Raw genomic sequence first — 24,193 nt, 5'->3', positions numbered from 1 at the left:
TGTAAACTGGGTTTACTGGGGAAAACTGTTACTTCAAACAATGTAAATTCTTTAATACTAAAAGTATTACCATAACCTGGTGTAGCATGAGTGTGTGTGTGTGTGTGTGTGGGTGTGTAGATAGACCCAGGGAGTTCAAGATTGTGTTTAAATAAAGAAAATGTATAAAAAAGATTTGTCCATTTAATTTTCTGAACACAGACACTACAACAGCTCTTGTCCCTCTTCACCACATTCACAAAAACATCATGAGTCCAAGTCTTTATACAACAAATGAGAGACGGCGTCCCTCCTGCTCACACCCTCCTCGTCCAGCTCCCCCTCTCCATCCTGGTCTGAGGCCTCCTCTTTCTCCACATCTCCTTGAACCACGTGGCCCATGTCCAGAAACACATTATGCAGCACGCAGGCAGTCAATACCACCGCTCTGGCTCGCTCATAATTCCCAATGTCCAGATACCTGAGCCTTTGAAACCGGGCTTTCAGGCTGGCGACGGCCTGGTCCAGGATGCTGAAGTGCACCTCCAGCGTCTTGTTGTACAGGTTCTCCCTCGGCCCGAGACTTCCGACGTACGGAGTTAAAATGTGAGCGGTGAGCGGGTAGCCGGCTCTGGCCACCAGGCAGGAGCCGGGGGGCATCAGCTCGGGATGCTGCTTAAGTTTGTCCCTCAGATCGCCGGCTCTGTCCGTGTCTGAGCCCTTACTGATCCTGCAGTGCAGGAAGCGGCCTCTGCGGTCGCACGTGAGCTCAAGGTTCAGCCACGAGTCAGGATGGGCCTCCTTCTTCATCCTCTTCACCTCTGGCACCGTGCTCTCCACATCGTGTTTGCCTATAGGCAGGCGGATTGGGATGCGGGTGTGGCCCAGGACCCCCAGCACCTGTGGGACGCCTTGCACCTCCGGTCCCTCAGCTTTTCCCAGTAGACTGGATAAAGGGAAAAGGGCCTCTGCAGCTTCTCTGTCTGGAGAGAAGAGACGGTGGAAAAACAATAATTCATTTAAGTATCGCAATTCTTTTTTTTTTTTGGCGAGGGAAAATCTGGCATGGCCATTTTCAAAGGGGTCCCTTGACCTCTGACCTCAAGATGTCTGAATGAAAATGGGTTCTCTGAGTACCAACAAGTCTCCCCTTTGCAGACTTGCCCAGTTTATGCTAATCCCATGTAGTTTGGGCCACAAACCATGCAGTACAAATGTGTTCTTTTGGCCTGTTGTAAAATGGTGTATTTGTGCAGACTGGGGCCTAAACAGTCTTGGAGTTGCATCAATTGGGTCTGACTGGAAAGCTGAGACTCTTGTGGATTAAGTGAGCCCAGTTTTATTCATGTGTGGTGACGTTAGCCCCCATAGCAGCCATTTCATTGTAGAGAGACCATTTCTTAAACTTGACTTAGCTGTATAAACCTTTTGTGAGCTTTAGGACAATGACAGCTTTATGGAACTTTATATCCACAAATTAGAGGATAATTCAAAAAACAAAAATCGCAATAAATCGTAATATCGAATCACAATGCTTAAGAATTGCGATACATATTGAATAGGCACTCAAGTATCGTGATAGTATTGAATCAGGAGACTAAAATATTGTCCAAGCCCTAATAAAAATGCACCAATATCACTTGCAGCCACTTATTTGCTGTTTGTCGTAAACTGGCACGGGTGTACCCTCGGTCTGTGTCCCATAAACACAGGAAATCAGCTCACCCACTGGCCACCTGATCTGCTCCTCCTCAAGTATGTTGACTCGCTCGCAGAAAGAAAAGAAGATCCTGTGGATGTTTCCCTTCTCCAGGCGGAAGCGGGTGGACACGGAGCGATAGCTGATCCTCTTGGAGAGCAGGGTGAGGGACAGCAGCACCGTGTGGGACAGGGACAGGCGGGCCCGTCCAGCCAGCCGAGCCCTGCTGTGCTGCGATTTGGAGCTCTGGAGCAGCTCTGTGATGTACTGACCAGACAGAAAACACACACACACAGATGAAGATGTGCTGCACGACAGGGCAACATCCCCAGCCAACATCAGCTGGTAACCAGATTCATCTACCATGTCAGTCATCACCCTGACAAGGCGTTTAGTCTCAGTTTCAAAATAAAAGTCCTGATAGAGGGCACTACTCCAATGGTGAGATGTGGTTACCCCACTTATCCCAAATGCAGTGTGATCCCTAATGTCCAATCCAATTCCACTTGCAGGAATTTCCAAGAAACAAGTGACCAAGAACAAGTCAGATATTACAAGTTGATATGCATTGCTCAATTTCTTATTTTTGTATTTATTTGAACAATTAAGGCACATATTTAGAGATAATGCACATACTTATTTAACACATTTTCCGGTGGACATATTTTTGGATTTCTGCAACTGACCCAATCTCCCCAATAAAGTATTTCTGATTCTGTAACAAGTGCAATTATGGTATGTTTACTTTTTTAACATTAGATTTGTGAGGATTTTGTGGTGCTGTTTACCTTGACTGCGTTACTGTCCGCAGTGTCCGGTGCCTCCTGGCCGCCCTGGGGCTCCTCCTCAGCGGGACAGAGGGCTGCCTCTGCGGGTACGACCTGGGGCTCTGCGGCAGCCGGACTCTGCACCAGCTGGAGGTAAATCGCGGCAGGAGGTTGGGCTTTAACTTTGGCCACCAAGTCTGCCTCCAGGATCTCCTCCACCGCCTGGTCCAGCCGCTGCTCCAGCTCGGCCTGGGACAGCGGCTCCCACTCCCGCTGCACCCAGTCCAGCACCGCCCGGCCCGCCGACAACACATGCTCACTCAGGTCCATGTGGCCCGTGTCAGCCCATACGCCTTTACAGTTGTTGTTGTTGTTGTTGTTGTGTTATTAGCAGCTAGCAGCACAAAGAGGAGCAGTGCACAACCGCTAAGTTTGCCGGGAAGTGGCTAAAGTGAAGCACCAGCTAGCTAACCGGAGAGCTACTGGGTGTTGCCTTCAGGTGCTGTCGGAAATATCGCAACTCAGTGGGCCTGGGCTGTTAACGCTACGGCTGCACGATAAGGACAAAATGTCATACCTCGAACTTTATACTAAATATCTCGATAGTGATACGATATATGGGTTCACGGTTATTTGAAAATTTAAATGTAGCAACAGTAAAACGTATGTATTCGTCAAATTACAGGATAATAACAATAATAATAATAATAATAATAATAATAATAATAATAATAATAATACCAAATAGAAGAATTTCATTGATCAGAACAGAACAATCGCTCTTATGTTGAAAGAAATAATTTAAAGAGTTAAAATTACGTTTTTCTGCAAACTCTGCTCTAACAATATTTTAAGTGTAACAACAGTGGAAGTAAAATTTGAGCATTCTTCAAAAAAAAACAAAAAAAACAATTGATGTGGAAAATGCAGCGACTTCACACAGTATTTTTGATCAGAACAGACCACTGACTGTCTTAGGCTAACCCTCACCTTAAATTTAATATCGTCCATATTGCTACTTTTGGAGATATTAACATCTGGCATGGTCATATCTAGATAATGATATGATAAGCTCTAATTAAAATGTTTGATTATAAAATGAGTGAAGTGGGAATTTGCCAATGTGTTAATGTTTAAGGACAGCAAACATGGAAGCTGTGCCAACGCAAGGTGGCAAGTGAAATTCTTTCTTTATTTTCTGTTATCTTTTAGCACTCTGTAAATGAGTTGATATTATTATTATTGTTATTATTATTATAATTTACAGCTGATTAACTTTTGCTGGTTATTCATCCTTGCACATACACTTATAAATTGCCTTAGCACATAGCATGCATAACATCATACAAACTACTTGAACAGTCACTTTTCCCTGGCAAATTAATGCACTTCTTCTCTTTTTTTGTTTTTAGCAGTAACTCAATGCTGTTTCCAAACAAGAGCTAAAACAAAAGCTACTTTAATTACGTGTCAGTTTTACCAATTTAACTTGATTCCACTAATTTTCACGTATTACATGAGTTCTTGAAGGCAGGATTTGACGCCTTGGTTTCTAAATGTCATACTCTTTATGAAATGGTACCAATAACTTTGAATCTAAAATAACACCAGAGTGTCATTATTTATACTTTAGAAGCTTTTCAGTGTGTATACGACTCACTCAAAGGTTTGTATTCAGTGAAAGGTTAAATTTAGTAATTATTAAAGCTTTTAAATTAAACAGCAAAGTATATTTCTCCATAATCAGGGAGGCTTCTTAGGAAAAACTTTGACACAACCTCAATTCAAAACTTTGAGGAACCACTGAATCATATTGACGACCTTGAAGTTAGATAACTCTATTTGCAACGTTTAATGACAAAGTTTAAAGACCGTGCATGTATACTGGCATCATCTGAACCACTGACTGTAGAGTCTACAAAAGACCACAGCTCACAGGGATGAAAAACAGTTGTTTTAATGTTAACTCAAGTCAGTTACAAGTGCAGCTTTAATCAAGTCCCATTTTAAACAACCACAATTTGCAATTATTATTATTATTTTTTTTGTCTTAATGTCAAGAATTCACCCCCGTGACAGAAAACCCTTACCGCGTACTGACATCACATTCAAATGAAGGATTTTTCGTTTTGTAATAGAAGATTTCTAGATGTGGAAATCCACCTTTACGCTTTATTTCAAAATTTTAATATACAGAAGAGTTCATTTTCGATTCTCCTTTGGTTTTAGGAAAACAAAAGAACGTCTAGTGAGCTAATTGGGGGGGAAAACACAACACAAGCTGCAGCGGGAAGTAAATGGATGGTGATTCTGAGTGACGGGGGTGAATGTGTGGCTCCCCCCTAATCACAGGCACAGTTCCACAACTCATCACATAACAAACTACCTGTTGGATTTAGAGCTAACTGATTACGCCCACTAAAAAATATCAGGTCCAGTGACCGGAGCCAACGAGATCGAATTCTGCAAGATCTCACGAGCTCCGGTCACATGTTGTGTCGGGACACTGGCTAACCTCCCATGTTTGTTAGTAAGGTAAAATAAACCAGAACCACTCCACAGCCGGTTTAAGATCGCTGCTATGCCAGTTAAATATTTTTTTTTTTTTTTTTTTTCTCAACACTGGCTTCACACCTGTGTTATCTGTGCTGGAGAAAGCCGAGAGTGTGTTCATCCTGAAAAGACAGACGACGACAACTCAGTAACTTAAGCAGCTAAGAAACTTAAAGTACCAAAAAAAAAAAAAAAAAGCTCAGATCTTTTGCTGTGTGCATATTTCAGTTTTCATGATTCTTTTGCCACACGACTGAAATCGATCCGTTTTTTGTTCCAGATTCATTTCATGCACATGTTCTCGTTGACAGAAGAGTAACATACAAAATCCACAAACTCCTAGCTAATGGTGCACCACTTTCAACCAGGCCAAAGACCATAAAAATGTTAAATCCTAATAATATTTTAATAAAGAAAAACACAAATATGAAAGTCTACAAATTTCACACCTCAACAACTCCCACATTGAAGCCTGCAAAATAATAAAACACAAGTAAGGTGACGGCGACCTTACCCTAAATAAAGACTAGAATGAATTAAATAAGAGGTACGATTCTTGATGTTCAGCCTTTACCAATCCCATGGATGACTGACAGTGTCTTAACAAATCCGTCAGGGAACTCTGAGGGTCTCGTGTGAATTTATCAATTTATCGAGCATGCGTTCACCAATTTCAGGACAAATACGTGGGTTTGAAACCCCCCTCCCATTTACAACAAGGGGAATCCGCATTTGTTAATTGTTTCTGCCCAGCTGAGGATCTGCTGTCAGCAAAATTCAGCGGCCAAGGCGTCACTTCCCACAATCCACCCCTCCCTCCCCTCCTGTGTGTCCTCCCTCTGACCCCCCCGGCCCCATGCGATCCTTTCGTGACCCCCCCCCCTTCACTGGACAGCCTGTTCGTTGGCTGTGCTGCCCGAGTCCTGGGGCTTCATGACGTCAGGGAGCTCTGGGGGGCTGGAGAACGGCTCGATCCTCAGCTGCTCGAATGAATCATCTGAGAGAGCGACAAAGACGCAGAGTGACGACAGTGACGGGACACACACAGATACCAACACACACACACACACACACACAAAGGGGAAGCAGTGTGAACAGGGAACAGAAAGCAAATCGGATCACAGGAGCAAAATCAGAGCTCCCGGAGTTTGGAGCGACCTGCCCAAAGAGCCCAGGCCGGCTCAGTCGCTCTTCAAAAGTCACTTTTTGATTTAATGATCTTTCATTAAATCATTTCTGACCTCCTTGTTAGAATTTATTGTATGTTTCTTGTCCTGACTTTAAAATTCTTCACCTACTTTCAATGCTTTGAGTGTTGATAGCTGTGTTTTGTTTTGTTTTGTTTTTGACTCTATAATTGTGCTTTATAAATTGCTATACAGAGAGAAGAGAATATATGAACACTATTTTGGGCTTTTGTATTGGTTTGTTTTCATATATTGTAGTTATTTTAACTTGTACTCCAACTTTTACTCTCAGGATGCATCAAAGAAACATTTACCACAAATCACTACAGAAAAAAAGTAGTGAACTGAGAAAAAAAGACAGCTTTAGCTTTAATTTTGTTAACTTTCCCTCATAGACTCCTGCATCTCTCCAAAACAACTGATGAAGTAAAAAAAGTGCCTGCTGAAGTGTTTTGGTCAAAGCCACATGTGACAGTGGAGCTCCCAGACATCTAGACAAGATAAAGATCTGCATCTACTGTGAATACGACTGATACGAAACAGAAACATCTCGAACTAACACCATCCAAGGCACATAATGCTCAGTACTAACCATCAAAATGCTAAAATGTGAGTTGAGTTAGTGGAAAATTTTCACTTTTACACATTTACATTCCTGAACAGCCAACCCTGAATATCTGCTGGGTTTCTTTTGTTTAAAATACTACACATGATACATACACTGCACTAAAAAGGACAACACAGCTATTATTAAAACTGAATGCAGTAATGTGATTAAAACATGACCTAATCTTACCACTCAGACGGAAAGCTAATCCCACGGTGGCTGGGGCCTGAGGTCGAGCCGTCTGATTTGTGAACCCGCAGTCTCCAAGTGTTTTACTATCATTCAGCAGCAGGTCATCCTGGTGAAGAGAGAGCGAGAGCAGAGGGTAACAACCTGTCAGTAAGAGCCTCTGTGGGTTTTGTCAGGAAACACAGCAGCAGGAGGTGCTCTTTGGAGAAAGGATAGTTTCATGTACTTGTAGCAAAAAAAAAAAAAAAAAAAAAAAAAAAAACCTCCAAGGCACCTCCTCTTACAAAAATAGTTACTGAACTTGCTGCATCATTCTGTTAAAAACTGTTAAAAACAGCCAACTTGTTTCAGCCATAGGCTTCCATCAGGGCTTCTCAAGATGGACAGCAAACAAATATGTCAATACAAAGAAACACCTGAGGATCACAACCAGGGTGTGGACAGCAGCATGGACCAATAATGTCAGAGCGAAGAAGAGAGGGTACTTCACTAGGGCAAATTAGAACCAGCTGTTTATTCACTGCATGAACATCATCGAGTCTGTGAAGGGATTTCATGGTGTTTGAGGAGGTTTAGGTGGTCGAGTTTGCAAGCAGGCTGAGTTTTGTGTGAGAATGGGATGTGAGGACTCACCAAGATCACACAGAAAACTTTGAGTAACAGAATTTAATAATCCAATCTGATGCACTGATTAAAAAAGTAATTGAGTTCCACTGGGCCACAGGAAAAAAAAAACAACAGCAACGTTTTACAGATGAGTCTAGATGGCAGATATGCCAAAACAAGACTTTAAATTCAGGGCAATAAATCCTGTACTGGTCATTAAAATGAAAAGCTACAGTGTTTGGCTTAGAGAGTGTTCAAGGGTACATGAATGGAATGGAAATTTTTTTTTCATCAAGGGATGGGTATGAAAAACAATGATATGCAACCAGGAAGCTGGATGTGCATGAGGTCCAGAGGCAGTTTGTCTGCCTGCTCCACAGCTGAACTGCAATTTGTCAGCAAACCGTTGGTAAGTTGTTGACAGATCGAGGTAGATCTCTGAAACTATTTCAACCGTTTCAACATAAACGTGAACATTCTGTATATGCTTTTAGTCCTTACATCCATCTGGCCCAGACGACCTCCACATCAGGGTCATCATACCTTGTAAAGCCTCTGGTCCTCAGGTGCCCTCTTTAGGATCCCTTCCACAATGCGCTTCAGCTCGTAGACTGTGGTCGACTCTTTGGCGTCTGTGAAGATGGTCGTCTTATGACGTCGGATCATTAGAAACACATCCTGAAGAAATGAGGAAACATAAAGTTGAAATGAAACTGACCATGAAAAAATTTATCAGGAACCTTCTTGGTAGACCTTTAAAATTAAAGGTCTACATAGAATTAAATACAGCACCCAACTACTGACTTCTACAGGGAAGTTTCTCCCTAAAACAATTTACATATTCTGATTTTGCATTTTTGTCCCAGTCTGAGTGTATGACTAAGTGAAGAGCTAGTTTAGATGTAACTAAACTTCCTAGGGCATCACTAATAAGAACACAAACTTATTTGCGTGTTAATTTTTTCAGAGCTTTTTAATAAAGCGCAAACACCTGAAAATGCCTCCTGACATCACAGAACAGACTTGTAGCTGTTTGGTTTCTAGTTTGGTGGGACAGTGGTTCATATACATTACATAAACACCGAATAAACTGACCAAAATAGACATAACACTTGTACTGGGTGGGTTTTACTTTTCATTCTCATACTCAATATCAGAAGCACGAGCTAACAAGGCATGTGGACACTTTTGGGTTCACATGCCAGTGGGAATATAAAGTTCTGGCTTCAATTTGTCTTTATTACTGTAAAATGAGACACAGCGTGCAGGGGAATGCCTGAACATTTCCTGCAAAGGCGATTCATTGTTAAATCTTGTCAGTGACGTGAGACTGATGCACATCATGCTGAGTAACAAGCCGGCAGGTGTGAAGTCCTCAGTTTCTTGTACAAACATATATCAAATCTTTGTCCTGCTTTATGAACATAATAATGCTGCCAGAGTTGTAATCTAAGTGTGTGGTGATGATGACTGCTGCTGGCAAAAGTCAGGCTGGGGAGGTGAACAGTCAAGAAACAGCAGTGGTGTTTAAAAAAAAAAAAAAAGTGTTAAAGTTAGCTGGCTGATCACAATGGGTTTTAGTCCAGTAATTTTAGGCCAAAATTGGGTTCAACCTAGGACAAATTGCAAGAGAAGCAAACTCAACTGATTTTGTATCCTCAGTTTGTCCTGAGTGAGGGAAAAAAAGTCCCAAGGAATCCCATTGGTGGAAAGTTTTGAAAATCACCTATTTAAAACCACATATTACCAAAAAACGCTGTTTTTAACACACGGGAAAGGGGTTCAAAATTTTACTTTCAGATATCACTATAAAAATTCACAAGATTATTACACACACAAAGACAAGAAAAAAAGTCAATTACATATACTAACCCTAACCCATATCAAATCAGATAATGTGTGATATGCATGTGTAAACAGAATAATTCAAAGAACTTGTAATTGACTTTTTTTTTTCTTGTCTTTGTGTGTGTAATCATCTTGTGAATTTTTATAGTGATATCTGAAAGTAACATTTTGAACCCCTTTCCCCTGTGTGTTAAAAACAGTGTTTTTTGGTATTATATGGTCATATAGAGGTGATTTTCAAAACTTTCCACCAGTGAGATTTCTTGGGACTTTTTTTCCCCTCACTCAGGACAAACTGAGGATACAAAATCAGTTGAATTTGCTTCTCTTGCAATTTGTCCTAGGTTTTTTTCATAAACTGACTGGACTATTTCTCCTGTACTGAAAAACAAACAGAGTACAGCTACTTCAATTCTGTCTTGTCATAGTGAATCACACCAGCCTGTACAGTGCTCTGAGGGTACTGGCACGACAAACAGCGAGCTACAACAAAACTGTGGCTCGTTTATTGCTGGTCACACTTAGCCACAGGTAGCTAGGTTAGCTAACCAGGGAAGCTGCGGGGCGTTTTGTGCTGAAACCCGTCTGGACTAGCTAGCTAGCAGAGTTGTTTACAACGTTAGCCGGCCAACTTTGTGGACAGTCAGCTAGCTCGATAGCAGCCGGCCAGAGCGACCTGTTTCAGAGCTGGTCAGCGGCTCAACCAAAACAAAGTGTTGTCCGAGGATTTTGCTCTGGAATATTCCTCCAGTGCGATGTTAGCGCTGCGGCTAACGTTAGCCGGGTTAGCCGCTCTAACCTGCCAAACCTGAGTGCTTTTTAATCTTTAACTCCACCTGAGGCACGAGTGTCGCTTAGCGAGCCATGTGGAAATGTGTACAGCTCGTGTGTACTTGTCGTGTTTTCAGATTTAAAACAGGAATGAAATATATATATATATAAAAAATAAATGATACGTTAGAGCTCGTGCTAGCTAAACAAAGACATCAGCTTGTCGATGGTCGCTGTCTGTGTGTCTGGGTTCAGCTGCGGACAACACGCATTTCTGTCAAAACCATGAAAAAAAGAAGCTTCAGCGGTTGACTAACGGAGGCTTTAGTCGACGAACACCATTGTCAAGACTTAACGAGCTTTGTTTTATTTCTTTTTTTTTTCCTCCACTCACCATGTCTTGCGGTTGGTCGGACACAGCTACGCCTCCGCTGCTCTCCCACGCTGCACAGCGACAGCAGCTGTCAGAGGAGCCGGAGCCGCGCCGCCCGCAGCCGCCGGCAGGGGGCGCGCCGCCGCAAACAGCTGTGGTCTGCACGAGCACACGCTGACATAATAAACAACAACAACTGAAACAACAACCGGGACAAGCTGCTGTTAAGTCACTGAGAGATTTTCCTCTGTCAGTTTAGTCCATCAGACCTTTTTACATATGCTCCGTTTCTATTTCTGTATTCATTTTTGCAATATTTTTGTAGGATTAATGCATATATCTATACATAAAGCACATAAAGCACATACTTTACAACTTCTCCACTGCTCTACTTATTTTGGTTGTTCTTATTGTGATATTGTGACATTTGCTTTTACCTTTTATTCTTTTACTTTTTATTCTTCTATTGTAACTGTTGCACTTTGAGATCATTTATTTGATGTAAAGTGCGTTATAAATTAAATTTATTATTATTATTATTATTACGACTACTGCACAAGTAGGATTAATGCACATATTTACACATCATGCACATACTTTTTTGTGACAACTTTCTAATGCACATATTTTTATATTTCTTATTTCTTTTCTATTTTAAATAATTTCACTTATGCTGGCAATATATTCTTCTCTAGAGAATGTGAGCAACAGCAGCTGACCCAATTTCCCCTCAGAGATCAGTTTTGATTTCTTATTCTGTGTCTGTTGCTATAGGTTATGATTAAAATTAAGATTTTGGGCTAAAATGTTTAGAATAATTATATAGTATTGATATGGTGGTGCTCCACTCATGGCTTAGTGGATCCTGTGAGGTGAAGTACACACAAAAGAGTAGCTGTGGCTTCAGCTGGGAGAGTTGGAGAGTTGATAGTAAAGTCACAGCAGCCTGATGCTTTATTAAAACTAACAGAAAAATGAATGACTGACATGTGACTCAGTGATTTTGGAAATTGAGAACCTAATCACGCATTCAACGCCTCATATTCATTTGATTTGACAAGTAAAGTCCAGTTTTTTTCCCCACTCAAGTGTTTTGGTGATGGACTTTAAAATGAAAAATCTGTGATGGGAAAAAAGTTAAGCACACACTCAAGGGATCATTAGACCATTTTACTATCTACTACTTAGCTATGAGTTGCTATTTCTCATTGAACTGTCTTAAAGTTGGTAAAAAAAAAAAAAAAAAAAGTGCTCTTAAATCCCCAAACTGGCCTTTTAAGAAATGCTGTGAAAATATTCTCTCATGTACCCAAAAATATATTTCTACCAAGCAACATGACGACCTGAGTTTGAGAATAGTGAAGTGTCAAAATGTGATGTGGAGATAGTAACTAGTTTATTAATTAATTATTTATTTATTTATTAACCCAAATGTAATTTCAGTAATAATGAGGCTGCCTTTGATGTGTTTGATTTATTCTCTAACAGGACAAAGTCCAGATAAAACCTGTTTCTGGAAGATGACAGAAATTCACCATTGTGTTTACATGAACACCGGAGCCGCAAAGGAAACTCGCAATTTCTCTTTTAATGGCTTGAGATTGCCTGTTTAGATACAGATGCGGCTCTTGGGTGGCAGATACAACTCTTTTAATTCATACAAATACATAAATACACTGCCTTTATAAACAGATCAGAAAGAACCTTATCACAAAATCAAATTTACAGAGAAAGCAAGAGACTGTGGGAACACAATGGACCAAAACAAATGAAAACTCGACACCGTTTTACATCGTTTTTCACACTGCATGTCCTATGAAATAATCACAGGTCATTCAAATGTAATGATTAACAATTTTCATATTTTCATAGCCACAAATAAAACAAACAAATGGTGGTTGCCCAACTTAAATCCCTGTACCATTTACAACTATTAGCAATGCTCCTTTCTTTACTGGGACAATTTGTGTTGTCACAATACCATATCAAAAGCCATAATAAAATTTTACATCCAAAAATAAATAATATCTGATACATTTTGGCACATGGCTCCAACAACAGTCGTGGAGTCCTGCAGAGGATGCTGGGAGGTTCAGTCCTGCTTCTTGCTCACAGCTGTCAGGGTTTCCACCGCGGCCCGACAATCAATTCATAACTTCACTGAGTCTGAATGTTTCCAGGATCTTACATCACTCTTCCCTTCTGGTATGTAAATGTTTCTCTAAAAGGGCCGTCGGTCTGGTTTCCATGACTTTTTTTATAAGTGGATATTCCCGACAAATACATCAGAAGTGTTTATCTAACCACAAAGGCGCACTCCCGGATCTTGGAGTAGGTGAACTGTGGGACAGAGCAGTGACAACACACAGGGTCAGTGTGTATAAAACACAGTTTCAAAGTTTAATATTGTTAAAGGTACTTACATTCAGGCCTCTGGGGGACGGGACCGGCTGCAGGCCCCTACAGCAGAGCACCGAGAACGGCCTCTCCTTGGTCTCTGAATGCTCTGTGAAGCACAGACTGAACACTTTGGCGGGGAGGTAGACGTCCCAGTCGGCCGGATGCTCCTCGATCAGATCGCTCGTCATCCTGTTGGGAATGTGGTATTTACGTGGAAGCTTGATGTGTGTTCACCATGAGAGGATTTTCAGTTACAGGACTGTCTTTAAAGGTGCGATGTGCATCATTTTAAAAAGGAAAAATCCACCACAAACAGCTGTGAGTGATGTAACTTTCTGAGCAGCAAATCGGATGAGCTGCTTTGTGGCAAAAGACAGAATGAGGGCGCTGTGTGTTTGTTTTTTCTACGCAAACTGAGCTAAAACTTTCAGGGGCGAATTCAACATGGGACTGTGCAGCTTTTGCAGCCGCTAAACCTGCTAAAAATAAAACAAAAATAAACCGTGTAATTTAAAAAGCACGTGCAAAGGGTGACATGCACCCCTACCTGTACTGCCAAGTAAACAGCATGACAGTGCGCCTTCGCTATTTGCACGTATTTAAATCAGGTACTATGCACACCTTTGGTGCAAAAATTGGTCCCTTTGCGTGCAAATGAGCCCCACTAACAGCCACACCCCGAGTAAAATCATTAGCATCTTCACAGAGTCGGTGGTAAATGAAGTGCATTTATAAGGGGGGGTCACACCCAGACTTTCCAGGCACTGCAGCCAGACGAAGGCACCGTCATGCCGGGCATGCTTAAGAGCGAATATTTTGAAGGAGAATCTCTCTTTTTGATTTAACTGAGACTGAAATTATTCAGATACAGGATGCCAGGTCAAACAGTTCTTGCTATACATGATGACAATGTGATATCACCCAAAGATGCCATGCGACACCTGGCATCGTCCTACTTACGGTGATCTTGGCACAAAGGCAACATTATTATATTATTATTATTAACATTATTATTATACTTATTCATTGTACAGATTCATGGAGCCATCAGCGGCCACAATCCATTCTTTGTGAATTTGCCGCATTCGTGTTTCTGGCAATGCCAAGTGGTAAAAGGAGTGAAAGCCCGATGAAAAAACTCTCTTGCAATATTTCTATCCTCCTCAATAAAACCAGAATAAACGCAAACACACCTGAAGAGATGCCAAAAAGGGCAGGGGCATCTTTGTGACAGGAAGCACCAGGGTTTATGGGAAATGATGCCTAATGTTGCTGAGCTACCGACCGTCTCATCCGCCGTCTCATTTCTGTACAGTAATTATACCCAAGTATAACACCTGATATGAATGATGGTGAATTATTGATGCTACACATCGCTCCTTTAAGAACGTAAACTGTTATGTTTTTCCACAAACGAGTGAAATCACAAACCTGCCAATCAGGCGCTGCGTGGTCAAATCGGCGGTGCCGGTCTGCTGATGATGGACGACAAGCGAGATGGTGACCTTCAGCTGATCTCTCAGTTCCCTGTTGATCTAGTTTAAAGGACACGGTCACACAGTACATCAGCGTGAGGTATTGATCACTCTGGACTCAATATGAAGACGGAGCGAGGGAGACGTGCCGTGTAACGCGTGAAGATAGGAAAGCTCACCTTGTGCACGATGTCATGAGGCAGCCGGGAGAGGATCCTGAGGGGGAAGCCAAAGTGTGAGATGATGTCGCTGACGTGCTGGGCCACTTGTGAGGCGTGGCACATCTGCATGGGCAGAGCTTCCACCCACTTGGAGAAATAGTCCGTCACAGTCAAAATGTATTTGTGCCCGTTGAGCGTGGCAGGCAGGGGGCCTCGGACATCCAGACCGAGCCACTGCCACGGCTCCTTCACCTGTGGATCAGAAAGCACATCATGCAGAGAAATACAGCACATGACGACGCTCATCAGTACAGAGTATTTTGTCTGTAACCTCATATCAAAGTTCAAAGTTAAATCGTTGTCTCTGATCAGCCTGTAGTACGCCTACCTCGATTAGCTTTTCAGGATCTTCACACTCCACCTGCGAAAAATCAGCATGTCATTAAAAGTTTTAAAATCACAGAGTGTGCAAGATAATCTAGTATTGTTTGAAATAATAAGACTACTTACATTGAAACTGTCATCTGGAGCCCACAGGATATCCTGCTGTTGAAGAAAAAAATGATTATAAACGTCAAAGAGGCAACTGAGCTTCTTCATGTTCCACCACAATGACCACGATATATTAAACATCACCAGTTCAACATATTGAGCCATTAAGCCAATTAGTGTATTAATTAGCAAAGATTTCTGTCTGCATACATACGTCTTCACGCAACACTCAGGTGGTATTAATTTGAGCTCCATATCTTCAAATATTCAAGATAGTAGAGAATTACTTTTCCTCATTCATGTTCACATTCATGCAGCAAAATGCTCCAACATCTTTACAGGAGGGAGCTGTGGTGTAAAGTATTTAGCCTCTGCCACATATTGCTGTTCGGCTGTTTTGTCCTCTAAAATGTTTTTACGTTACCATGACATCAAAATGATGGCACACCATGTACCGTTTACCTGCGGCAGGCAGTAATCACCATGGAAGAAACACGGAAAGGATTCAATCTTCATCAGCGCTTCGTCCGTTACGATCCTCCACCGGTCGCTCCTCTTTGGGTCTCTGATCACCAAACCGGAAAAGACAAAAATGGATTAAAGAGACTAAAATGCAGAGGACCGCACATCCAACACATCAAAATACGAATTCATGTTCATGGTGATCTGAGACGGACTGAGGATGAAAACATGATCCAGCTGTCTGCCAGTGAGGATGATCACACTCATCAGCGCTGGTTCACTGAACTAATGTCACTGCAACCTCCTTTTTTTTGTTTCGACCGTGCAGAAGCTCCAAACTGTTTCTTTTAAATGTCGGATTCAATCAAAAGAGCAGCGGTATTCATGATTTCGTGTAGAAAATGTGTTGTAAAGTCAGTACACTCAGTTGTAGCAGTCCACCTGTATAATCTAATGCAGTTCAATGCAGCAGCTCTGTCAAATAAATTCTACCTTTTAACAAAGTTTATAATGTTCAGTTTGTGTTGACAGTGTGGAGAATGTGTATATTTGATTATATGTTTATTATTGAGGTTGTAGTTTACAGAGGTCTAGAAATGGACTATAATATATTGAGGTGTTTCTAATTTTTTATCCTCCCTATTTTATATACAATGAGGGGGACAGAATATTGGAAACAGCTCTCAAGAAAAAGCAGTCCAGTCCAACAGCAGCACTAACTATGAGCTCAGTGCCAAACATAGAACTGAATGAACACCTCTATTACTGTGACAACAAGAAAACCTGAGCATTATAGGCAGATTTTAATAGATTGTGCAGGTGGACCTAATAAAGTGACCAGTGAGTGTATATGCAAATCACTATTGATCACGAATAAATCATGGATGTAGTTGGATGTAATGCAGTTTGTGACCACTAATGTGTACACAAATCAAACATTTTTATAAGGCACCTTTCAAAAAAAAAAACAAAAAAAAAAAACAAATTGTGATATGATTGCTTTACGAGCAACTGACAAAATGCAGGATGTTCCACTGTGTGTGTTATTGAAGCTGAGTACATATGTTGAATGCACTTCCTGCCTCAGAAAACATTTGCACATTTGCGAAGTCTTATTTTGAAATATTTTGGTGGTTGCACTGTTTACCACTGGAGGTAACAAGCTACACTGGCTGCTTTTAATGAAGTAAAAAATGCCCGTACTAAGATTCTGCTTCTATCAATCATGTGTCCGGACATTTTGCTGCAGCACACTCACATCACACTCTTCTCTGGAGACTTCTATTTATTTGGATTCACTATTTATTATTATATTTATTGGTTGCACTATATGATTATGCAATGCTGTGAATGCTCCAACCTTCTCTCGTTGTTTTATAACAATGACAATAAACTACTGAATTGAACTGAATTGAACTGAACTGAACTGAACTGATTACTGCTGGCATCATCAAATTCCTCTGGTTGAATAAAGAGGCTTGATCTTCCTCACCCAGCAGCCTCTTCCTCTGTCTCGCTGGGTTTTTGCTTCTTGACGGTCAGCTTTGCTGTTTTAGGAGCCGCCGCCGCCGCCGGCAGAGACAGAGCCCGGCTTGTCTGTGACTCCTCAGAACCAGGTGGCTGAGTTCAGGAAGGACAGAAAAACACATTTTGTGGTTGTGTGTTGAGTAATACCAGGAGTTTCTGCACACACACACACACACACACACACACACACACACACACACTGCAGCCGTGAGTAAGCATCATGATGACTGCACAAAAACCCAAACACACCTAATACACCTAACCCTAACCCAAAAGACGTGCAGCATCGAGTTTAGAGGAAATGCAGACACTACCTTAATGAACTTTGCTCACAAGCTGCATTGATGGTTTTTTTTTTTGTTTTTTTTGACAAAACAAAGCAGCTTCTTACCTTGTATCTCTTACTTCTTGGGTTGATTGCAAGCTAAATCAGAGAGAAACAAACATAAATTTAGTGATGTTTACTGCAGACTTTCTTATTTGACAGAAATCAGATCAGATACAGCTGCTATGTTTCTGAATGAAGCCGGTTGACCTGTTAAAGAGAGGGTTTAGGTTTTTACTCTACAGATTAACAGAGAGCAGACGTGGTTAGAAGCTTCTTTAACACCCAAGCGACCTACAGTTCAACAACCTTTGTCTCTTTAAAGAAGCTGCTGGTGTTTTACGCTGAAATGCTCCAGTGAGAGATGCCAAACATACCGTCTTTTTCACCGGGTGTTCGGGGAACGAGAATATGGTGGGGACCGCGTCTTGCTGAAGCTTCACGAATTTGCCGGTTCTGTCGATGCACTTCTCCTCAAAGTGGTTACTGCACAGCAAGGAGAACCGAGACGGCGTCCAGCCCTTCCACCTCATATTGTCGAGCCATTTTTTCAGTTTTCGGCGATTGTACAGAGGGAACCTGCGGCCACGGAGCAAACAATTACAACAACACCTTGCTCCTAATTGTGATAATGTGCCACTCTCTATTGTATGAAGAAAATGTCACATGATTTCATTGGGCCTTTAATTGGAAAACATATGTATGAAGTGAAACTTCACTAAAGAAACACTCTTAAATGATGGAATCCATGTTATTCCTATTAAATTTCAGCTTTTGTCATTGTGCTGAAACTGTCTAACACTCATCACTACCATCCACCTTGGTGTGTTTAGGTCTGAGAATAGGAGGAGGAAAAAAATCAGAGTTAGGACTTCACAGAAATAAGAGCTGCTTGGTGTACGGGATGTCTTCCAAAATGCAGAGTGGATCCTAACAATACATAAACGGTCTTATGTGATACCACGCCTGCCAAAAAGCGAGGCCGAGCTGCATGTGTTATCGAGGCCACCAGCAGAAAGTGAACCACTTATTCATACATGCATGCAGCACACACAGACAGGTGCAAAATTAATGGGGAAAAAAAGCGACTTGGTAATAAGGAGTTGAGCCACCTCGAGCTTCCACAACAGCTTCGATGCTCCTCGGCGTGGATTCTGCAGGTTTACTAGTCTCTACTTGAGGGAAGGAGAACCATTTTTCCAGAAGATACCGTACACACACACACAGAGGGATATTATAGCAGCGCTGCAGAGCCTAAAGCCCTCGTTACAAAGACAAATGCACACTTGAGAGTTCAGTGGTGCAGAAATCAAAGACACCGGACTGTTAGAGTTGTGGCAAAAAGTGATGTGGTGATTCCTATTTCACCATAATGTGGACAAATGGGCGAGTTTATATGTGGCACAGACCGAGAGAATGGTGCAGGCCTGATGCTGGACCCCCGACAGAGACGGGATCCGCCGGCTCTGGTGCACTGTGGGGGGATTTTCCTGGCACAGTTTGGCTCCACTTGTCCTGGTAAACACTCCAACCAATTCAACACAAAGTTATGAGTGATAACCCTCAGATGAAAGATCCTGATCCAGCATCACTTAAAGCATCAAATGAGGGACTATCTTTTGGAAGAATAAAGCTCCTCCATCCCTCCAGTGCAGCTCCAGAGACGTGGATCTCTGCTGGCCGCTCCAAGACAATTTATGTTGTTTTTGTTTGTTTGTTTGTTTGTTTGTTTTTACTTTAATTTGTCACCTGTCTGTATTCATAAGCACTGGGACAAGCCTATTAAACAATCTCTGCGAGGTCTAAATGGATCCCAGTCCATTCACTCTCACAGAAGGCCTGTATTTTACTGCAGACACTAGCTATCATGTTATTATATCTACACAGAGGGCATGGCTGATTAACTTAACTCCTGTCAGACCTCAGTGGGGATTTGTTGCTAGAAAACTCAGTTTCGAAATGAAAGGGCTGAATGAGAGTCCAGCCCAGGTGTTCAGAGGCAGAGGCACCACTGGTTTATTTAGAAAATCTTCCCATTGAGTTGTAAAAACAGAGATAAAAACGGGACAGGCGAAGCAGCGACCTGAATTATGATGTCTGATTAAAGCTGCCTTATGTTCGCTAACCGAATCTTCAGTGGGATATTTCACAAGTTTCCTATAAATGCTTTGGTTTTTAGTCAATAAAGTGCAAGGAATACACAATACTCACTTAAAAAACGTCACACCAGACGCGTTCGTACTTTTGCAGTTATAGGCACTGCATTTAAACTTCGCCATTTGATCTATATATATATAAATAAAAAAAAAAAATACTGTTAATGCTAATGCTAATGCTAAGTTTGTGTTGTAAATTCTTCTTCTTCTTTAGTGTTTTTCTGCGGTTGGCAAACCAGTTAAGAGGAGGCGCATTACCGCCACCAAGCGGACCGGAGTGGAAGACAAGAGCTCATGCAGGAAATACATGAAAGAAACAGAAATTATTCTTGCTGATGGCCAGTGTTCAGTAAACAATAATATTTACAGTGTATGCGGTAATATTAGACAAATGAAACACTATTTTTTGTAAAGAAACCATTAAAAAACATTTTTATTCAGCAGCAACAAATTTAACACCAACAATTTCAGAGTTACATTGCTGTTTGATCAGTGTATTTTATTGCTTTTCTTCTTCTTGGTGTATTTATAGAAGTGATAAATGTGCTAAATAAGTAAATAAACATCAGTTAGTTGAACTAATGCAATTTGCCGACGGCCACACCACCGTGCGACTTCAGATATGTGACAAAAAAAAAAAAAAAAAAATCACCACAAAGTGACGGTTTGTTTATGGTTGTTTTTCTGCAATATATGTATAATACTCTTCCCAAAAAAATTACCACAGGAATACTATAAACGTTTTTCCATTGGAGTCTGGACAAAGAGTACATATTCTGGATTACTAAAAATCACTTTGGCTTTATTCAGAGAGTACTACAATATGAAAAGGCCGTGACAGAATAATCAGGGAGGGAAATGCGTCACTTCAGCTGCTCTTTGTTTTCCACTCGACTCTCCACTCGTCCCAGCTCAGCAGAGTTCGACTGATCTGCCATCCGGCCGCCTCTGCACCTGCACAGCAACAGCACACACACTGTCAATTCAGCGGAAACACACATAAGAGAAATAATAGTTTTGTCTTGTTTTGTTTTTTCGCCTGCTGCTTACCTTTGAGAAACGGATTGAAAATCTGGTCCATCAGCTTGTGGCTGTCATGCACCATTTCCCAGTGATCTTTCAAAAATGAGACGAACAGTGTGGATGAGTGTAAATTTTTAAAAAACGATATTAATGTAAAAGGAGGAAAGGGTGGGGGAAATAAGAAGCTCACTTTGGCTCTTTTGTATGACAGCGAGCGGTGCTGCAGGGTCCAATGCACCGCTGAGGCAAATCGCTTGGCACATCGCTCTGATTTCGTCACACACAGACGCTTCCGGTCCCAGGCAAACACACACACACCCTGACAGAGACACGGCATAAATAACAATAACAATAATAATAATAATAATAATAATAAAACTGACATGTGGGTACTTTCAATGTGTTTTATACGGTGCGGACATCATCGGCTGACGAACCATTTCTCACTCCTAAGAGATAAGGCATGTTGTTGTTCCTCAAAGCCAAACTCAGCTCCTCTTGGCTGGAAAATAAATGGAATCACATCAAAATGGGATGAACTTTGCTTTGTGCGTGTATTTACCATGCAAACAAAAATTGCACGCTGTATGAAATTACCTTTGCACAAGTTCCTTCAGGCTCACTCCGAGTCTGATCGGCACTGTTTTCCTAAAATCTGGAGGAGAAAAAAACCAACACGTATGTTTATGATTTTGCCTGATAAGGAGATTAAAAAAAGTGTTAACCACGTCCGATTCTCACCCAAGAAAACCGGCTCGCTCCGATTGGCCTCCGGAGGAGCGAGGACCCGCCCGTCCCTCAGGTACCGACGCAACACGATGGACAGCCGCGCCTCGTTGAAGGTCTCCATGACAACCGAGCGCACCGCCCTGTAGTTGGCGTACAGGTGGAAGATGGTGAAGAGGAAGAAGAGGCCAAGGGTCAGCCTGAAGAGCAGAGACAGATGGAGAGAGGAAGAGGAAGAGGAAGAGGAGGAGGGGGGGGCGACATGAGTCAAACGGCAGGCGTCTCGACCAATCAGAGACTTCACAGAGCTCACACGCTTCAGCACTCACGCTGGATTGTCGGTGACGAGGGGGATCAGTATCAGACTGACCAGCAGACCAGCCAGGTTCACCAGAGTCTCCTGAGGGAAACACAGAACGTAAAACAGAATCAATCAAGAAACATACTTATTATTATTATCATTCCCACATCATACACCTTGTTTTTGACAGTTATCGTTGATACCGATTAATAAAATTGCAGTTTTTCAACTAATATTCCCATAGTGTTCATTATTATAGGGGTTACACACCGCGGTAAACTATTGAACAGTAATATCTAGAGTAGGGGTGGGGGGAAAAAAAAAAATCAAATCAACTAAGTATCATAATTCTGTTTTTTTTTGGATTTTTTTTTTAATTACTGAATTGGTTTAGAGTAAAGATATGAGTATAAATGTAAACTAGACAACCTGAGGAATCCACTGATGTCCAACATGTCATGCCAAGTTGTCAGCACTAACTGTTGCTCTAAATTTGGATGAAAAATAAGGAAAATCTTGCATGGCCATTTTCAAAGGGGTTTCTCGACCTCTGACCTCCAGCTCTCTGAATGAAAATGGGTTCCCTGGGCGCCTCTGGGGCTCCGCTGAGCAGACACGCCCTCCTCACCTGCTAATCCTGTGCAGTTTGGGCCACAAACCATGTGCATGTTGTTATTTTGGCCTGTTTTTAAATGTGTATCTCTGCACATTAGCGCCTAAAAGCCTTGGAGTTGCAGAGAGAATAATTGAAAAAAGAAAAAAAAAAATCAAATCAGCACCCGAGTATCGTGATCGTATCAAATCAGGAGATTAACGAATCATCTCAGCCCCAAAATACAAAAGTAAAAACTACGTCTAATTACTGGGGGTTGATTTAAATGAAGAGCCTTTACACTCAGCTGGTCTAAAACATGGACTGTGCAGGTGATGAAGCAGCGAGTCGGGCTGATGATGAGGATGGCGAAGACTAAACATTCAAAACATTCAGTTGAGTTTAAACGACCTGTCACTTAAATTGAGCCTGAGCCATTTTTCATGATGCACCTTTAATATTTACTTAATTAAAACATAGCAGGATACATTAATCGGTACTATGACAGTGTGCCATGCTATTCAAAGGTTATTATTGATCATCAGTGTGTTATGTTCCTGTGTAAATGCTTTTATCAAACGCACCTGACTCCCATCTTTAGCAGAGATGTCCGCCATGTTGTCCCTGCGGGCCTGATGGACGGTCAGGGCGGCTCTGGTGGCTCCACCTGCGACTCCAACAATGGACTGAAGCAGACAAACACGGAGGAGCACTGAGCTCGTTTTGCACGAAACCAACATGAATTCCATCACTGGATGTTAGCGGGGAGCGTTGTGTACCTTGAATATCCCTGCGGTGCACACGATCAAGGTGAAACAAGCGGGGAAGTTGGGAGCCAGTATTTCCATGAACATGGCGACATCGTTGAGAACGTCAGCGAAAAGCCTGGCAGGGGGGAAGAAGTTTTTATTTTGTTTTATGTTCTTTGCAGAGAGAGAGAGAGAGAGGGAGAAATACACCTCAAAAAACAGTGGTAATGACAGAAAAATATACAGAAACATAGACGGACTGGAATGACGAAACAAAGAATAAGAGCAGGCAGAAGGAACATCCAGAGCATGACAAGACGTGAAGTAAACAACACATTTCATGCATCTATTTGCTGCCTTCACTGACCCCCTTCGTAAGACCCCCACCCCCCTTCTCAGCATGGATTACACAAAATAAAAGAAAACAGAAAAGGTGCATTTACAACATTTTGGCTTAAGAGATCTGGCTGGAGTTTTGAGAGCTTTTAATTCAAAAGAGTTTTGGCTACATCAAGTGCAGACGTCTGAGAGCTGAGAGCTTCCAAAAGCAAAATATAACATAATATATGCCCTTTTTCACTAAAGCGCCCAAATGTTAAAACATCCCAGTGCACAAATACAGCCTCCATACCTCCATTTTTTGGCCTCCGAGTCCAGTTTGCTCCTGAAGCGCGGAGACAGAAACTGCATTAATGATCCGGACAAGACATTTCCCAGCTGCTCATTTCTGCACCAAACCATCAGCCTACCCTTTCCTCCAGGCGAACAGGATCCGCCCCAGCATGCCGGTGCCATCTGGAGAGGGACACATGACCTCTGCAGGTTAACCAGCCGTCACTCGTGGGGTCACTCATGGGATCTCTCTCTCTCTCTCTCTCTCTCTCTCTCTCTCACTCACTCACTCACTCACTCACACACACACACACTTTTAGCGTTTTTCCACTATAGTACCGTGCCGTGCCGCGCCGTGCCGTGAAATTCACGGTTCCGCATTCATTCCCACTACACCAGCCCAAGATTTCAGCCCGGTTTGACATCTGGTGCTGGCCCGATTAGAACGGGGCCGCGGAGCCGAGCCTAAATATGATCTCCTTCGTGATTGGTCCGTTAGAATGTCAGTTAACCAGGCTGCTACAAACTGACAAGTGACAAGTGTCAACCATTAAACCGTCAGCCAGTCGGTTATTATTTACAGACATTAGTTTCTGGAGAGATTATGGAAGAA

The 24,193-nt window shown here is 42.0% G+C and overlaps 4 protein-coding genes across 5 annotated transcripts in view; all 4 read right to left on the bottom strand.

Annotated features, from left to right (window-relative positions):
- Window positions 1-141: 141 nt before the first annotated feature.
- On the bottom strand, window positions 142-2,985 carry LOC115363408 (uncharacterized). The gene is made up of 3 exons (XM_030057611.1): window positions 2,467-2,985; window positions 1,705-1,945; window positions 142-962 (listed from the first exon to the last, which is right to left on the bottom strand). Exons 1-3 carry the CDS (start codon window positions 2,773-2,775, stop codon window positions 247-249), a joined length of 1,266 nt encoding a protein of 421 aa, XP_029913471.1. The 5' UTR covers window positions 2,776-2,985; the 3' UTR covers window positions 142-246.
- A 1,401-nt stretch (window positions 2,986-4,386) lies between these two features.
- On the bottom strand, window positions 4,387-10,728 carry elob (elongin B). Its single transcript, XM_030058670.1, has 4 exons — window positions 10,601-10,728; window positions 8,131-8,265; window positions 6,982-7,090; window positions 4,387-5,995 (listed from the first exon to the last, which is right to left on the bottom strand). The coding sequence occupies exons 1-4, from the start codon at window positions 10,601-10,603 to the stop codon at window positions 5,883-5,885; spliced, it is 360 nt and encodes a 119-aa protein (XP_029914530.1). The 5' UTR covers window positions 10,604-10,728; the 3' UTR covers window positions 4,387-5,882.
- A 1,419-nt stretch (window positions 10,729-12,147) lies between these two features.
- Window positions 12,148-19,785, bottom strand: LOC115362886 (uncharacterized). Of its 2 annotated transcripts, none has more exons than XM_030056865.1 (11): window positions 19,633-19,785; window positions 17,799-18,000; window positions 17,488-17,520; window positions 17,062-17,189; window positions 15,570-15,672; window positions 15,126-15,161; window positions 15,004-15,036; window positions 14,634-14,867; window positions 14,411-14,514; window positions 13,003-13,168; window positions 12,148-12,919 (listed from the first exon to the last, which is right to left on the bottom strand). In XM_030056865.1, exons 1-11 carry the CDS (start codon window positions 19,698-19,700, stop codon window positions 12,875-12,877), a joined length of 1,152 nt encoding a protein of 383 aa, XP_029912725.1. In that variant the 5' UTR covers window positions 19,701-19,785; the 3' UTR covers window positions 12,148-12,874. The 2 variants fall into 2 exon arrangements, with proteins under 2 accessions (XP_029912725.1, XP_029912726.1); XM_030056866.1 differs by having other exon boundaries at window positions 15,126-15,158.
- Window positions 19,786-20,354: 569 nt separating this feature from the next.
- rusf1 (RUS family member 1) overlaps window positions 20,355-24,193 on the bottom strand; it is a 4,884-nt gene continuing 1,045 nt past the window's right edge. Inside the window, exons 4-14 of the mRNA XM_030056898.1 lie at window positions 23,718-23,763; window positions 23,600-23,632; window positions 22,999-23,104; window positions 22,804-22,905; window positions 21,656-21,726; window positions 21,342-21,526; window positions 21,198-21,255; window positions 21,038-21,102; window positions 20,791-20,919; window positions 20,628-20,693; window positions 20,355-20,531 (exon numbers count right to left, since the gene is read on the bottom strand). Of these exons, the coding sequence (XP_029912758.1) occupies window positions 20,446-20,531; window positions 20,628-20,693; window positions 20,791-20,919; window positions 21,038-21,102; window positions 21,198-21,255; window positions 21,342-21,526; window positions 21,656-21,726; window positions 22,804-22,905; window positions 22,999-23,104; window positions 23,600-23,632; window positions 23,718-23,763 (947 nt within the window). The 3' untranslated portion in view covers window positions 20,355-20,445. The remainder of the gene's footprint in view (window positions 20,532-20,627; window positions 20,694-20,790; window positions 20,920-21,037; window positions 21,103-21,197; window positions 21,256-21,341; window positions 21,527-21,655; window positions 21,727-22,803; window positions 22,906-22,998; window positions 23,105-23,599; window positions 23,633-23,717; window positions 23,764-24,193) is intronic.

The sequence above is a fragment of the Myripristis murdjan genome, chromosome 8 (assembly GCF_902150065.1).
Source record: "Myripristis murdjan chromosome 8, fMyrMur1.1, whole genome shotgun sequence".
NCBI lineage: Eukaryota > Metazoa > Chordata > Actinopteri > Holocentriformes > Holocentridae > Myripristis > Myripristis murdjan.
The sequence above is the reverse complement of the archived record's forward strand: the minus strand, read 5'-3'. Positions and strand labels throughout refer to the sequence as shown.